The sequence below is a fragment of the Dipodomys spectabilis genome, unplaced genomic scaffold (genome assembly GCF_019054845.1).
Source record: "Dipodomys spectabilis isolate Male_0828 unplaced genomic scaffold, ASM1905484v1 ptg000600l, whole genome shotgun sequence".
Classification (NCBI taxonomy): Eukaryota; Metazoa; Chordata; class Mammalia; order Rodentia; family Heteromyidae; genus Dipodomys; species Dipodomys spectabilis.
In genome coordinates this window covers 2,676,847-2,692,042 of record NW_024871277.1, presented here as the reverse complement: position 1 = coordinate 2,692,042, position 15,196 = coordinate 2,676,847, and the positions used below count along the sequence as shown (strand labels likewise).

Genomic DNA, 15,196 nt, shown 5'->3' with positions numbered 1-15,196 from the left:
CTTAGCCTCCTGAGTAGTTCAGATTACAGGTATGATGCACCAGTGTCTGGCTGACAAAATTTGAATAAAAAATATTGAGTGACTATTCACTGAATGAACATAATGTCATTTAGCGATGGCCCAGGTAACTGGGCAGTTTCACTTTTTCCAATTCTCTGTTGATGAACAAATGTCCATTATTATTTTCAGTTTCTCAGTGTCTTCCACCTATTATCAAGGAAGACTATGTTCCCAAATCCAAGGTAGTATTCTATACACAGTTACCAAAGTCAAATCTCTTAAGGGTCCCTGAAAGTAATTTTCTTAGGAATCTAAACTATTTGGTATCTATGAACATTTACTTGTCAATGTTAAAAATTTATTCACAATCTATAATTTTATTCTAGATCTCCATCATAGATGAGCTGTCATTAATCTCAGCATCTCTGGTCCCTTTGTTTCCTTGTTCTTCCTAAGCTGGCTATTTCTATCTGATTGTATGGGGCTCTGAAAGGACTGCCTTCATCATGGCTGGCCTCCACGATCTCAGGATGTGCATACGGGGCTCAGGGCCAGCCCTTCTGACTTTAGGGACTTTCTCTGTGAGACAGAGCTGTGCTGTTCATAGGTGGTTTGCTTGAGAGTGTGAGAGGTCGGGCCCTGAATCCCTCTCTCTCCCTTCCCTGTGCAGTGAGCAGGGAGTTATCCCAGGACCTCCCAGGTAATCTCACTTTAAGTTTAACCTACTTAGGTCTCAGTTTTTCTTCTATAGACTTTGCTTACGTGTTAGAAAGTTTTGGCTAATATATGCTCTTGCTTAGAGAAAAGATGCTTTTCTTTTGAGATGAAGACATCCCCCTACTCCTGAATTATTGCACGTCCTTTAATAATTTAACAAAGGTATCCTAACAGCTGACTTTAGGAAGCACAAAAACAATCCTTTTTTCACAATCTTATTTTATAAGGTTGCTGTGATAAAGTTAAAAGACTCGTTTAAAAAATGCCAGTATTTAAGAAATGCTCAACCTCCCTAGCCATAAAAGAAATGCAAATCAAAACAACATTGAGATACCTCCTCACCCCAGTTAGAATGGCTATAATCAAGAACTCTAACAACAACAGATGCTGGAGGGGATGTGGACAGAAGGGAACCCTACTGCATTGTTGGTGGGAGTGTAAACTCGTTCAACCACATAGGAAAGCAGTATGGAGGTTCCTCAAAAGACTCCACATAGAGCTCCCCTGTGACCCAGCAATCCCACTTTTGGGCATTTACCCAAATGATCACAAACAAGACCATACTAAAGCTACTAGCACAACTATGTTTATTGCAGCATTATTTACCATAGTTAAGATATGGAACCAACCCAGATGCCCCTCAGTGGATGAATGGATCAAGAAAATGTGGTGTATATATACACAATGGAATTCTATGCCTCCGTCAGAAGAATGACATTTCCCCATTTGTTAGGAAATGGAAAGGCTTGGAAGAAATTATATTAAGTGAAGTAAGCCAGGCCCAAAGAAATATAGGTCCCATGGTTTGCCTTATTTGCAATAACTAGTATATGTCTGAGACAAGTAGGAACGGTCAGATAAATTGATGTTAGGTGAAATGAACCCCAAGATAAGGACTCAAATGTTTTTTGTTTCTTCTGATTGTTTCTAACATATTTATAAGATGATTTCTTTGTTGCTTTGTATGTCCTTCCCCCACTGTATAACCCCTGTTTTCACTGTATTTGATGTTGGTATACTTTGTGGAGGGGAATGGAAAAAAACAAATCATTTAAATAGGGAAACAGGTGGACCCATTGCAGCAATGAGATGTACAAATAATTATGTCAAAAAACAAACTTTACAGCTTTGGTGGGGGGGGGAGGAAAGGGGAATAGGAGGGCAGGGATGGTAAGGGAAACAAAGGAGGAGGCAACAATGCTTGATAAGAAATGTACTCATTACCTTGCCCATGTAATTGTAACCCCTCTGTATGGCATTTTCACAATTTAAAAAAACTTATTAATTAAAAAAAATGCCAGTATTGGGGCTTGAACTCCAGGCTTTGCTCTCTCTTGCTTTTTCTCATCAGGGCTGACCCTCTACCACATGAGGCACACCTCCACTGTACCCTTTTGTGGGTTAGCTGGTGATAAAAGTTCCATGGATTTGTCCATAGAAGATAGCTTGGAACTTCGACCCTCAGATCTCAGCCTCCTAAGTAGCTGGGATTATATGTGTGAGCCACCAGGCTGGCTTATCTTTGAACACTTTAAAACATTCATGTTGCACAGAATGCTGTGTTGTTAAGACATAGTGATGATTTAATGTAATCCACCCTCCCGATATCCTTATCAAGCTTATGTGTTCATATTGTCAGTTGATAGGTGAGGATCTGGAAGTTGAAAAACTTGCTCAGTGTTTCACAGAAAGATTCAAACCTGGTGCTGAGGTGTCTACAGAGGCATCTGATAATTCTGGTGCAGATGATTCAAAAAACCTGTGAGGTAGTGGCGTCTACACTAGACAGATGAGGAAACTGAGGTTTATTGAGCTTCAGGAAATTGCTTCACCCCTGCCTTTATCATGAAAAGCCGTAATGTTTGATCTAATGGCCTATCCTTTTTCTGATACCACCCCATTTTGCTTCCCACTTCATCTATGCAGGGCATAGATAAAAGGTGTAACTTCTTCTAGACTCTCTATTTCATGCTGAAAATATACTACTTAAAATTTCTTTCTGGCAGAATTAAAAGGGGTGCTGTTCTAACTGAATGAGAACACATGCCATCCATAGTCACGCCTTCTGACGGCACATCCCTGTGGAAGGTAGAGCCCAGGTCTGATACACACTGCATTACTTTCACTCCTGACACAGGGTTAGTTTACTTCTGTGATAGCTATAAAAGCCACATATCACAGTCTGGTATGACCACTGGTAAGAGGCTTAGAGTTGCCCTGGGTGCCAGGAAGTCATTCAGGGACTTAATCCCAGGTCCAGAAGGAAATGGAAGCCTGCCTGTGTTTAAGAGAAAACAGGAGGAGGTTGGTGAGGGGATGGTATTGTCCCTACCCATAGCTCCTCTCAGCCTCTCCTGCCCCTCGACTCTGGGCCGTGCCTAGACTGTATATCCCACCCCTGCCTCATACATCCAGGTCACAACAGTCAGATGGCTTCTTTCAATCTCCTATTTGCTAAATAAGCTACTAAGAATGATAATAAAGCAAGTAGGTGTAATTTTTTTTTTTTTTAGTGTAGTAATTTTCTTGAGTTTTGTTTCTACTTATTTTTTTAAATAGTAGCATGACTGGGTATTGGTAGCTCACACCTATAATCCCAGCTACCCCTAAAGGCTGAGATCTGCATGTTGCACTTTTATGCCAACCCTGGCAGGAAAGTTCACGAGACTCTTTTTCACCCATTAGTCAGCAAAACGCAGGAAGTGACAGTGTGGTTCAGATGGTAGAATGTCAGCCTTGAGTGAAGAAGACAATGAATGTGAGATTTTGGAGTTTAAGCCCCAGTACTAGCACCAAAAACAATGGAAAAAATAAATTGTGCAAAGAGGTTTTATTGTACATATAATGTATTCATTATGTCTATTGTTTTTGTGTGTAAGGGTAATAGATAATTAAAAATCTTCTTCTGGGGCTAGGAAGGTGGCTCAGTGGTAGAGCGCGTGCCTTGCATGCCTGAGGCCCTGGATTCGATTCCTCAGCACCACATAAGCAAAAAGAAAAAAGCTGGAAGTGGCGCTGCGGCTGAAGTGGTAGAGCGTTAACCTTGAGCTGCAGAGCTGAGGGACAGCGCCCAGGCCCAGAGGTCAGGCTCCACGACCGGAAACCCCCCCCCCCAAAAAAAAAAATCCGATTCATTTGTTGTTGTTGTTTTTTCCCCTTAAGAATGAAATTAAATTTCTAAAAGGTGTATGACTTTAATTGGCAGGTTTTTTTTTAAACCAGTTCATAAGGTAATGATACATTTTATAATTGATAATGCAAATCAAAATATTCGTTTTAAAAAATCTTAACAGCCAGGCACTGGTGGCTCACACCTGTATCCTAGCTACTCAGGAGGCTGATATCATGGTTCAAAGCCAGCTTGGGCAGAAAAGTCCATGAAACTTCAGTTAACTACTAGAAAACTAGAAGTGGTGCTGTGGTTCAAGTGGTAGAGTGCTCCCCTTTTGCTGAAGAGCTCAGGGACAGTGCCCAGGCCCAGAGTTTGAGCCCCACAACTGACAAAGAAAAAAGAAAAAAAGAAAAAAGTAAAACATAATTCTTTTGTTAGGTGATTTTCCCCTTGTTTTAAACTGTCCATGTGCTTATGTGCAATAGCTTTAAAAATATTACTGTTTAATTCAGTGTTGAGTTATACATTCTTTGCCTGTATGAAATTCATACATAGCTCCTTGTTAAAGAAAATGAATTGCTAAAGTAGTTACTAAAGTAGTTTAAACACATTGAACAAGAAAATGAACAATTGCTAGTAAGTGGATGGTGTAGAATTTTTGCTAACCTGTTAAATATAGCATATTAGCAGGCCTATGAAGGAACACCTCTAAGAGAAGTTGCAAAGATTAAATAAGTCCTAAATGTGGTTAAATTTTGGTGCATCTGTTAAATACACTATGTATATTACGGAATATCAGTCTCATAAGAGCTTTTTTTTGGTCACGTTAAATGAGCTTGGAAAATATGAGGTTCATTTGAACATTTTGTAATGAATACAAAGGTGCTTTATTACATTATTGCATTTGTGATATATATTTGCCAACTATTATGAAAAGATCTGTAATTTATCTCATTATGTAAAAAAAGGAAAAATGTGGGATTTTTTTATAGTAACATTTTAAATGGTTTTTCTTATGGCAGTTGAATATTGGCTTTCCCAATTAAGTACTGGTAAAGGAAAATGATCTTGAGTATTTTTGAGTTCAAGAGTGTCTATTATAAATGTGTGGTGTAGAACTTTTGCTGGCCTGTTAAATATAATGTACTAGAGGGTACACGAAGGTATATAGAGGTATATTGAACAGAAGTTAATTTTGCTGTTGAATTAAAAATAATTAGTGAGTTGTATTTTCCATATTCAAGTGATAAGAAAATATGGCTTTTTTAACCAACACTAAGGAAAATAAAATTGTAAGTTCATATTTTCTATGTAAAAATATCTCAATGTGAGAAGTCTCTTCGTCCCTTGTAATTTGTTTGGAGGTTCTGATTTGATGTTAAGTTGATATTGACACAGCTTGATTGGTTATTTACTGTCCAAGTCTCTGGCAAAGTGCTGCCTGCCATGCATGAATATTAAATTTACTTTACATTTTCATGTAGTTAAATTTCTCCATGGAGACGATAGCACAGATTTAATCCCTAATGTAGCTATGCTCTGTTTTACAATCATATAACTTACGAATAGCCTTATTTTCTTTTTTTGTTTCAACCTCCCTCAAACAGAATTTGTTTCACAATCTACCTCCCTCAAACAGAATTTGTTTCACAATCTACAGTGGCTCTGCATTTTTTTTCTTTCTTTCTTTTTTTGGGGGGGTGCTCATTTTGGGGATAAAGTCAGGGCCTGGGCACTATTCCTGAGTTTCTTTTGCTTAAGGCTAGTGATTTAGCACTTGAGCCACACTTTCACTTCCAATTTTTTGCTGCTTAATTATAGATAAGAGTCTGCTTGGGTTGGCTTCAAACCACAATCCCGGATCTCAGTCTCCTGAGTCACTGGGATTACAGGTGCTTGGATCTGTGTCATTTCTCCCACTGACAGTAGTAATAAAATAAGAAGAGCTCCTCAAGTTCAATCTGGTGGAGGAAACATGGAATGGTGGAGGAAATGTTGGAAGGGAGACTCTGAACAGGAAACACTAGACACTTAGATGGACACATTGAAGTGAAAAAATAAAACTAGCCAAAAAGAATTACTCTTGAAGTTCAGAAAAAATAAAAAAGAATTACTTTTCATTGAAAGCATTTTATAGCCCAATGACTACCATTGAGTTCTTTTTTCTTCACAACACAAAGGATGTCTTTGGTGATTGAATTGTTGTGTCCTCATTCTGTGGTTCTATGATTACTGGTGGGATTCTGGAGCACAAAAGAGACCATCAAATTCATTAGATGCAGAGATAAGGCCAGAAGTGGGCTTTGGTTTGGGTGGATTTGTCCCATTTCCCATTCTCCTCTCATGGGCTGTTGATTCTAACAACTGAAATTGGCTAGAAGTTTTGCTTAAATGGGGAGGTGTAGAGGTTAGTAAGCAAGCCAAGCAAGAACTGGAGGCCCTGATGTCAAGCCCTGGTACTGGCAGGAGGAAAAAAAGAAAAGAATATTAAACTGCATACCAATGGTGTATGCCTATTATCCTAGCTACTCACTAGGTTGAGATTACAGATTACAGATCACTGAAATTGAGGATTACAGTTCAAAGCTAGTTCTGACAGAAAAGTCTGCAAGACTCTATCTCCAATTAATCAGCTAAAAAATGGGTTTGGAGATGGGGCTTAAGTGGGAAAGTTCCACACTTGAGCAAAAAGCTGAGCAAGAGCTCAAGTCAGTGAGTTTGAATCTGAGGATTTATGTCAGAACAGAACAAGAAAATGAATAAAGAAAAAGAAATAGACTTCTTAGGTATGCGGACTCGACTATGCTGTAGTAGTCATACTGCATGAGGCGCAGTATGTGCTTCTTTTCAAAAGAAGCACATTTGTGGCTGGGAGTGCACCGTAGTGGTAGAGTGCTTGCCTAGCATGCCCTGGATTCGATTCCTCAATACTACATAAACAGAAAAAGCCGGAGTTGGCTCAGGTGGTAGAGTGCTAGCCTTGAGCAAAAGAAGCTCAGGGACAGTGCCCAGGCCCTGAGTTCAAGTCCCAAGATTGACAACAACAACCCCCCCACCACAACAAACAATAAAAAAAGTACATTTGTGTTTGTTTACTATGTCATATGCAATGCAACATGCATGAAACAGGCGGACTGGCATTGGAAATTCAGTGCCAGGCAGAGGAATGAACTCTGGAACCATGCTGTGTGTTTCATGGAGGAATTTGCATCATTCCTAGTACATGGCTATGTTTTTGCAAATACTTCCCACACAAGTTATTAATGTGTGGGATCAGCAGGAATCGGAAAGAGCTCTCTCAGGATATGGAATATCAGTTACACATTCTGTATTCACTGTACCTCAGACATCATGTACACCTGTTTCTAAAGTCTGTGCAGAGTGCACGCACTCACACACCTCCATGTCTTTAGGGAGTGACCTCTGTATTATTATTTTTTTTCTGTGTCAGTCGGTCTCTAAAGACCTCTATCAGTTGTCTTCTGCTTGGTGCAAACCTTGATTGGTATAACCAGATTGTTGCTTCTCTCTGTATTTCCAGGTCAGTAATTTTTTCTGCTGCCATTGTCATGCTCTTATTTGTTAGCTGATAATTTTTTCCATCTGTAATTTGCAGTAGAGTCTGCCCTTTTCAGTTTCCCCTTCTGGGATCTCACATGATGCTGGAATACATATGGTACATAGGCATTATTATTTGATTCTGTGTATTGTATATGGTGTATTATTTATGTATACTGTTTCTTATAGTATGTAGGATTTAAGATGGTTCGTTGGAAGGAAATGGTTAGTAAAAGGAAGAAGATGGGGGCTAATTAACTTGTAAGTGAATGTATATTTTGCCTGTAAATTCATTTAGAGAAGCATTCATTGTAGTTGTGGAATCCATTTCTTTTCAAATAGTATTTCCATTCTCTTTACATAGTTGTATAGAGGGGCTACAGTTCAATAGGTTGTTTTGTGAGTACATTGCGTCTTGGTCAGTACCATTTCTTTCATCATTCTCTCCCCACTCCCCCATCTCTTCCAACCCCACCCTCCTCTCAATTTTCTTAGTTTCACAAGACATACAGTGAATATTTATAATACACTTTTTATAATGTCTGTTCGACCTAATAATTTTCTCCTATATTTTGCTTGGTAAAGGTTTCTCATTTTCCAAAGTAGTAGGTTTCATCAGTGTGTAGCGGGTGTGGATGGATTTCTCTGGAGTGCTCATTAGTGCTTTGATTTTAATCGGCTGGGCATGTGGTGGGTAGCGTGGGCTCAGGTAGCTGGACACCTGTAACCTGACTGGATACTGTGTTCTTCATCCCCGGAGAGCGGGCTTTACTCCTGCTGTTGCTGCCTTTCAGAAAGCTCTTAGCTGTGCATGAGGAATGCAAGAACGCTCATTTGAGATCGTAACTTTCTTCTGGCATAATACTGTTTAAATGAATGTAACTACAAAGTAGTATGCATGAAGTTAAACCTGCTCCCCAGGTGAATTGTTTGCCAAGATTAAATCAGTGAATGTATTAAAATTGTGTCTTTATTCTCCTCAGGAATAAATGCAAATCCCTGAAGAGTTTTTTTCCCCCTTCTTTCATAGTTCTTATTGTAAGACTCAACTTGAATCAAAAGTCCTTGCATGATATTAAAAATACAAAACAACCCCCCAGGGGATAAAGCTTTATTTTTGCAGTGTTTTCCCGTAATTAATTGTTAAAATTATGGTGTCTTATTACCCTGGGTAATTTTATTGAAGACAACAAAGCACTCACTCACTGGCAATCTTAGGAAGGAGGTGGGCCAAGTTGCCAGCCCATTTCTTTTGATGTGCCAGCCTTTAGAGTCTTGCTTTCCAGGGCTTTCTGCTAATCACTTGCTGGCAGCTGATTTACCAGGCGGGAAAGAAGAACTTAAGTGGTAGCAACTGACTCATAAGCAGGGAAGAATGTGTATTGTCTCTGAGCCTTCTCCAGGCCTGCAAATGCTGCAGAGAAGGTGAAGATGGCAAAGAGCCTGTGTGCTATCTTTGGCCAGATATCTTCAGCGTGCTCTTGACTCAAATACTGGTCAACTGAGGAGGAGAATATAGTATTCCATTTGAATATGTCTCCCTGTCTGTCCATTTGACCATCTGCCATCCATCCATCCATCCATCCATCCATCCATCCATCCATCCATCCATCCATCCAGTGTTTTCTGTAGACTGTTAGTGAATGGACTAGAATTAATTTCTGAAGCATTGTTTATTGTGGCTGGCAGTCATTTTCTGTAGAGGAACACTAAATTTGTTACATTTGCTGACATTCTGTCTGCTCCAACTACTGAGTTGTGCTGTTGTGGGATAAGAACAGCTATAGGCAATACATGAATAGCATGACCATTCATTTTGCAAAATACTGTTTATGGAAAAAATGATCTAGAAATTGTGGTTTTTCTCATCCCTGATTTAGACAGTGATTTTACATAGTTTATGTGCAATACAGAATTTTTTAAAAGTTAGTAAAATGATTGGGTTCCTGTTGGCACATTCCTGTAATCCTAACTACCCTGGAGGGAGAGATCTGAGGATTGAGGTTCTAGGCCAGTCGGGGCAGGAAAAGTCCATGAGGCTCTATCTCCTAAGACCCCCCCCCCCCCCACTGGCCAAAAAAATGCCAGAAACAAAGGTGTAGTTCAAGTGGGAGAGCACCTGCTATGAGTGGAAAAGCTAATGGCCCAGAAAAAGCTAAGGCATAGTGCTTATGCCCTGAGTTTAAGCCCTAGTCCCAGCATACATGAAAATGTTAATAAAATAACTGTGAAAGCTATAAGAGCTAGCCTGTGTGTATGTGTAGTTGCATATGGTAAATATCTGAAAAGACAGAGTTCTTGGTTTTCAAGCAAATGAAGTCAATTCTGCTCAATATAAACAAAAAGTGAAGGACAGTATAAACAGCTGGTTGTTCTCTGGCATGCCCAAGGGCCAGGCTTAGGAGCTATGTATCCAGAAGCAGTTCTCAAAGATGCCCCAGCAGCTGTCTCTGGACATCACAGGGCAGAGAACACTGATTTCTGAGTCACTGACACCACTGAGGGCAGATGTAGGATTTTGGAAGGATTTTGGGCTGTTACTGCTCTCTTATGCCATCAGCTCCCAATTCAGTCTGCTTCTGGGTACATTTGATTGGTAGAGCCAGTTTTGGGATCTAGCTGCAAGGGAAGCCAGGGAAGCGATTGTGTGGGCCTCGGGTTCACAATGGAGAAAGCCCACTGACTCCTCAAGCAGGGGCGATCAAATGTTGGGAGGAGATTCCGAGGCTTCTGTGCGTGAGGCTGTGTCCTGTAGACATTTGAGGAATTATTATCATTGGTATTTCTGGGCAGTGGGATTGAAGGCTCTGGCTGGGCAGTAGAGGGAGCTTTTACTTTCATTAGATTATTCTTTGCTTCTTGAATGAAAAGCAAAAAATGCATAGACAAGATCAAATAAGCACTGGAGAAATGAAGGAAAGAGAGCCACAATGTTATCCCACATAAATATAGCTGCTGTGATTGCCTGGAACTCAGCAGTTTTCATCAATCCCTCCTCAATTTCATTTTCAAATTTCCTGGCAGATTCCGTCAACTCCTTAATGCATGTGCTTGGTTGTACCCAAAGTTGCTGTAACAGTTTTCTCTGGGATACTAGTGGCAGTTCAAATGGGGCTGATTTAACAGATACTTTATTTTTTTTTACTTTAAGATAAGGTCCTTGCTACATAGGCCAGCTGGACTTGAACTTGAGCCCCTCTTACTCAGCCTCCTGTGCACCAAGATCATACACATCTGTACTGGTAGTATCTATGTTTTGGGAATCTACAGTATTTAGTTTTGAAACTTATGATATTGGCAGCTGTTACTGTTCATGAAGTGATTGTGTTATATACAAAATAAAATATGCTTAAAAATTTCATCCTACTATGAGTTGTCTCTGTTTTCCTAGTCCTCATAAGTTTGCTGCTTGATAGGAAGTTGGTTTGAGATCTTAATTCAGTCTCATATAGTTTTAGCAGACATAGTAAAAATTTTATAAATTTTTAAAAGAATAGTTTTAAATTTACAACCAAAGTACAAAGATAGTACAGAAAATTCCCTTAAACGACATACCCAGGCTTTCCTAGTATCAACCACTTACATTTGTGTGATACCATTGTTATAGTTAATAAACCGATGTTGATACATAATTACTAAGGCCCAAGTGTTATTATGCATTTCTTAGTTTCTGACTAATTTTTTTCAATTCCAAGATCTTTTTATGTTTTACGTTTATGTGATACATATTTACCTATGTAGTAACGTCACAGAGGCAGGCAGTAAATGCGATTTTTATTTTGGGTAGGTTATAGAATGGAGGAAAGAAAAAATAAAGGTAAAACTTGTTCACATGAGATTCTTATATTTCCTAAGCCACAAGTCAGAAAAAGTAACGAACCTTTCTTTTTTCCCCTCCTGTTTTGTATTTAGTGGAACAAGTTCCCGTGGAACCATACAACATTCCGCTGTCGCAGGCAGAGGTCCTCCAGGAAGGAAGTGATGTGACTCTCGTGGCCTGGGGCACGCAGGTCAGTGACTCTGTCCCTGTGGGAAAGGCCAAGTTGTGTGTGGACGGTCTCATTTCTCCTTGATACGGGAAGAACTGATAGTGATGGTTTCTTTACATGTCAGACAGATAAAGTCTGTTTGGTGGTATGGATATGGACTCCCCTTCAAGTTTATAAAGCTATAATTTACAGTCAAAATTATATGCATTCAACGTGTGCAACCTGATGATTCAGATCTCAGCCTCCTGAGTGGCTACAATTACAGGTGTGAGCCACCGGCACTTGGTTAGTCTGTTTATTTAATAGCTGGGAGTTTGTTTACTGCTTTCTTAGTGGGGGTGAGGAGTCTGTTCATTGCTGTTGACAGGTAAGCATATGGTGAAGTATGTTTGAGTTACAGAATTGTATTTATTAAAACACTTTGAAACTATATAGTATGATTTGCTACTACAGTTGACTTACGGTCTTCTTTATGCGATTTCCCCCCCGCCCTCTGTCGCCATAGACTTCTAGCTTATTTTTTTCCCCTCTCTTCCCTTTAAAGACATGTTCAGCTGTCCTGTTTCTGTATTAAGGAAGTTGTTTCTCTTCCAACATTTAAGACGGTGTATTTACTATATGTGTACTTTATAAAGAAGATAGCAAGACCATTTATAGCGTTGTTAATCCTGCTGTCTTTCTGCAGCCCTTGTGGCTCTTCATTGTCAGGGGGTAGCTGTGCTGCTAGGTTCTCATAGCCCTTTCTAAGGCCCGTGGTATTTATGGTGAATCTTTTTTATCCTCTTTCAGTCTATTTGTGTGTGTGTGCATATATGTGTGTGTGCGTACGCGTGCATGTGTGTGCGCGTGCCAGTACTGGGGCTTTTGCTCAGGGCCTTGCGTTCTCCCTTGGCTTTTCCACTCGAGGCTGGTGCTTTAGCACTCAAGCCGCATTTCTACTTCTAGCTTTCTGCCTGTTAATTGGAGATAAGGGTGTCACAGACTGAACCGAGATCCTCAGCTCTCAGCCTCCTGAGTAGCTAGGATCACCTGAGCCTCTGGTGTCCAGCTCACTCTACTGTTCAATCCCCAAACATGTCACCCAGCACATGACTTTGCTTCTCTTTAATAGTGACATTAGATAGTGTATCTAAGGCATGGGTTTCCATAGCTTGCTCTTTTGTCATATCTGTGTTAGGCCTTTGTCCTTAAAGAAGAAGTGTCGGATGTATTCCATTTTACCTTCTCCAGCCTGGCTGACTAGCAAGGCCCAGAGACTCTTTCTTCCCTCTCTCACATCTTCAGACCTTTCTATCTTGCTTTTTTTCAGAAAAGCGTATATCTCTTCACTGTCTAAAGAATTCCTTTACCCTTAAACATAATTATTATCATCCTACTTTCTTTTATCACCAGACTTGCACAACTATTTTCAACTGTCTATTCTTAAATTTCCTTATGTTCTGGCAACTACTAATAAGTTTTGTTACCACCAAATAGTTAAGACATTTTTAGTAACCTTCTAATCTTTAATTATTAAATCCAGTGTTTATGCTGTGTTTTGATATGGATATTTGTACTTTGATGTAGACACTTTGCTTTTTCTGTGAACCTTTTGTGTTTAACTTTTGAGATACATTGACTTGTTTTGGTTTTCTTCTGTCTCTTTAGCTATTTTGTTTACTTTAGTGAGTATTTGTTCTTGTTCCTCTTGAAAGCTGATGAGCTATAGGGTTCCCTGATTTCCTTATCTCTCTCTTCCTCCTCCTCTCTTTCCCTCTCTTTGTGTTGCTACTGGGTTGTGAACTCAAGGCTCTGAGCTCTTGCCACACTTCTACTTCCCACTTTTTGCTGATTAAGTGGAATTAAGAGTCTCATGGACTTTTCTCCTTGGGCTGTCAGGATTTGAACAGAATTCTCAGATCTTTGCCTTCTGAGTAGCTAGGATTATAGCCATGAGCCACCAGAGCCTGGTGTTTATTTCTTTCTTGATGTGCATTCCTTGGAAATATTCCCACTGCCTGTGACTTTATTTACCTTCCTTGTGCTGCTACCTTTGGACTCTCTTATCTCTCTAACACTGGCTTCTCTCATTCTCTTAAGATCCCTTTCTATCTGATTTTTAGACCTGCGTACTTGATTGTTTGGGTGGAATATGAGGTTATGATTTTTCGGTGCAGTTTCGTTCCTCTGTCTGTGAGCAGTGTTATGAATAATGTCAGCTTCTGTCAGGCCTGAACCACACTGTCCATTGTCTGTTCCTCATTTCAGGTTCATGTGATCCGGGAGGTGGCTTCCATGGCACGAGAAAAGCTTGGGGTATCCTGCGAAGTCATAGATCTGAGGACCATAATACCTTGGGATGTGGACACAGTTTGCAAGGTACACAGATAATCCTGATAGAATGTCATTTTCTCAAGGCCATGGCACTAAGGTTGTTGGATATTTGCAAAGAATTGCTATGGAACTCTGAGCTGTGGGGGCATTTTCAATGAAAATGAAATGAAATGAAAATGAAAAACTTCCCCACTTGCAGGATGAAAGTTATGGGTACTTTGCAGTCAGGTTTATATTTCAACAATCAATCACTTTCATGTTTCTTTTCCCTCCTATTGGAGGGAAAATACAAATACTACAATACTACAAATACTAAAATACTACAAAACTGTGTCTCTGTTGTAGCTGGTCCCATTGAGTTCTGTGAATAGTAGAGATGGAAGTAAGTAAAATATCTGGAAGGGTGATTTTTTAAAAAAACTTTTTGTTGATGATGGTTTGGTATGGTTTAATTTACATATGGTTTGCATCTTTTCTCCCGCATTGATGATATGAACACTTAAAAAAAACAAAACCCACTCTTTATATATCCTTAATCTATGAGCATCATCCCTCTTTCCCTTCCCACCTCCAGTGCTAGGACTGGGGCTTGAACTCAGGATCTCTTTTTATTTTCAAGGCTGGTGCTCTAACTCTTGAACCACTGTTCCACTTCTGGAGTTTTATTGATTATTTAGAGAAAAGAGATTTGTCTGCCTGGATTAGCTTTGCACTGTGATCCTCAGCTTTCTGAGTAGTTAGGGTGACAGGCGTGAGCCATCAGTGCCCAGTCTAATTTACCTTCTGTCTAAGTAGCTTCTTGATGTTTGGCCTGATTAAGTCAGAGTCATCTTCTTACTACTGACAGAATTCACAGGTTCCTCTCTCAAGAATGTAGTTTAGACTGCATGTATTTATTGAGTATAACTGATGTATTTCATATTAATGTCTAAATAATTGAAAGCACCTCAGTTCTTCATTTTCTAAATGAAGGTTTGACTTCATTTTGATGGTCTTATCTATTGATGTCAGTAGGAAATACGTAAATTTTTTTCTAGGTTTTTGCTTTTAACAAGTAAGTCCTAAGACATGGAGTAGTTCATATTAACTATCTTTTAAAGTTTTGGTGTTCTCAAATGCTCTTAGAGGTGTGTATTAGGTTAATTACCTCAGAACAACCAGCAGGTATTTCCGCTGTACAAGTACAGAGGTACAGAGTAATGTGTTCTCAGACGAAGATGCTTTTGTACTTCAGTGGAACATAAGACTTGTTCTGTTGAATGTTTTGGTAGGCTCTTGACATCTTCAAAGCACTTGACATGGTTACAGGTGGCTTCAACAATGTCTTAAGTCTTTATATTTGTACTGCCATAATTAAGAGTGGTATTTCAGATTGAATTATTTGTGATTATATAAAAATAACTTAATCTTCTTTACAAGCATTTTCAAACCAGGTTAGACATTGCCTTTTCTTTCACATAGCCAAATGTTCCAAATTCTAGCTAACCCTGAAGTTGGCTTTTTCTTT

The 15,196-nt window shown here is 39.5% G+C and overlaps 1 protein-coding gene across 1 annotated transcript in view; it reads left to right on the top strand.

Moving 5' to 3' along the window:
- Positions 1–15,196, top strand: part of Bckdhb (branched chain keto acid dehydrogenase E1 subunit beta) — a 174,319-nt gene that overhangs the window by 50,696 nt on the left and 108,427 nt on the right. The window contains exons 7-8 of the mRNA XM_042671145.1: positions 11,300–11,397; positions 13,624–13,734. Coding sequence (XP_042527079.1) covers positions 11,300–11,397; positions 13,624–13,734 — 209 coding nt within the window. The remainder of the gene's footprint in view (positions 1–11,299; positions 11,398–13,623; positions 13,735–15,196) is intronic.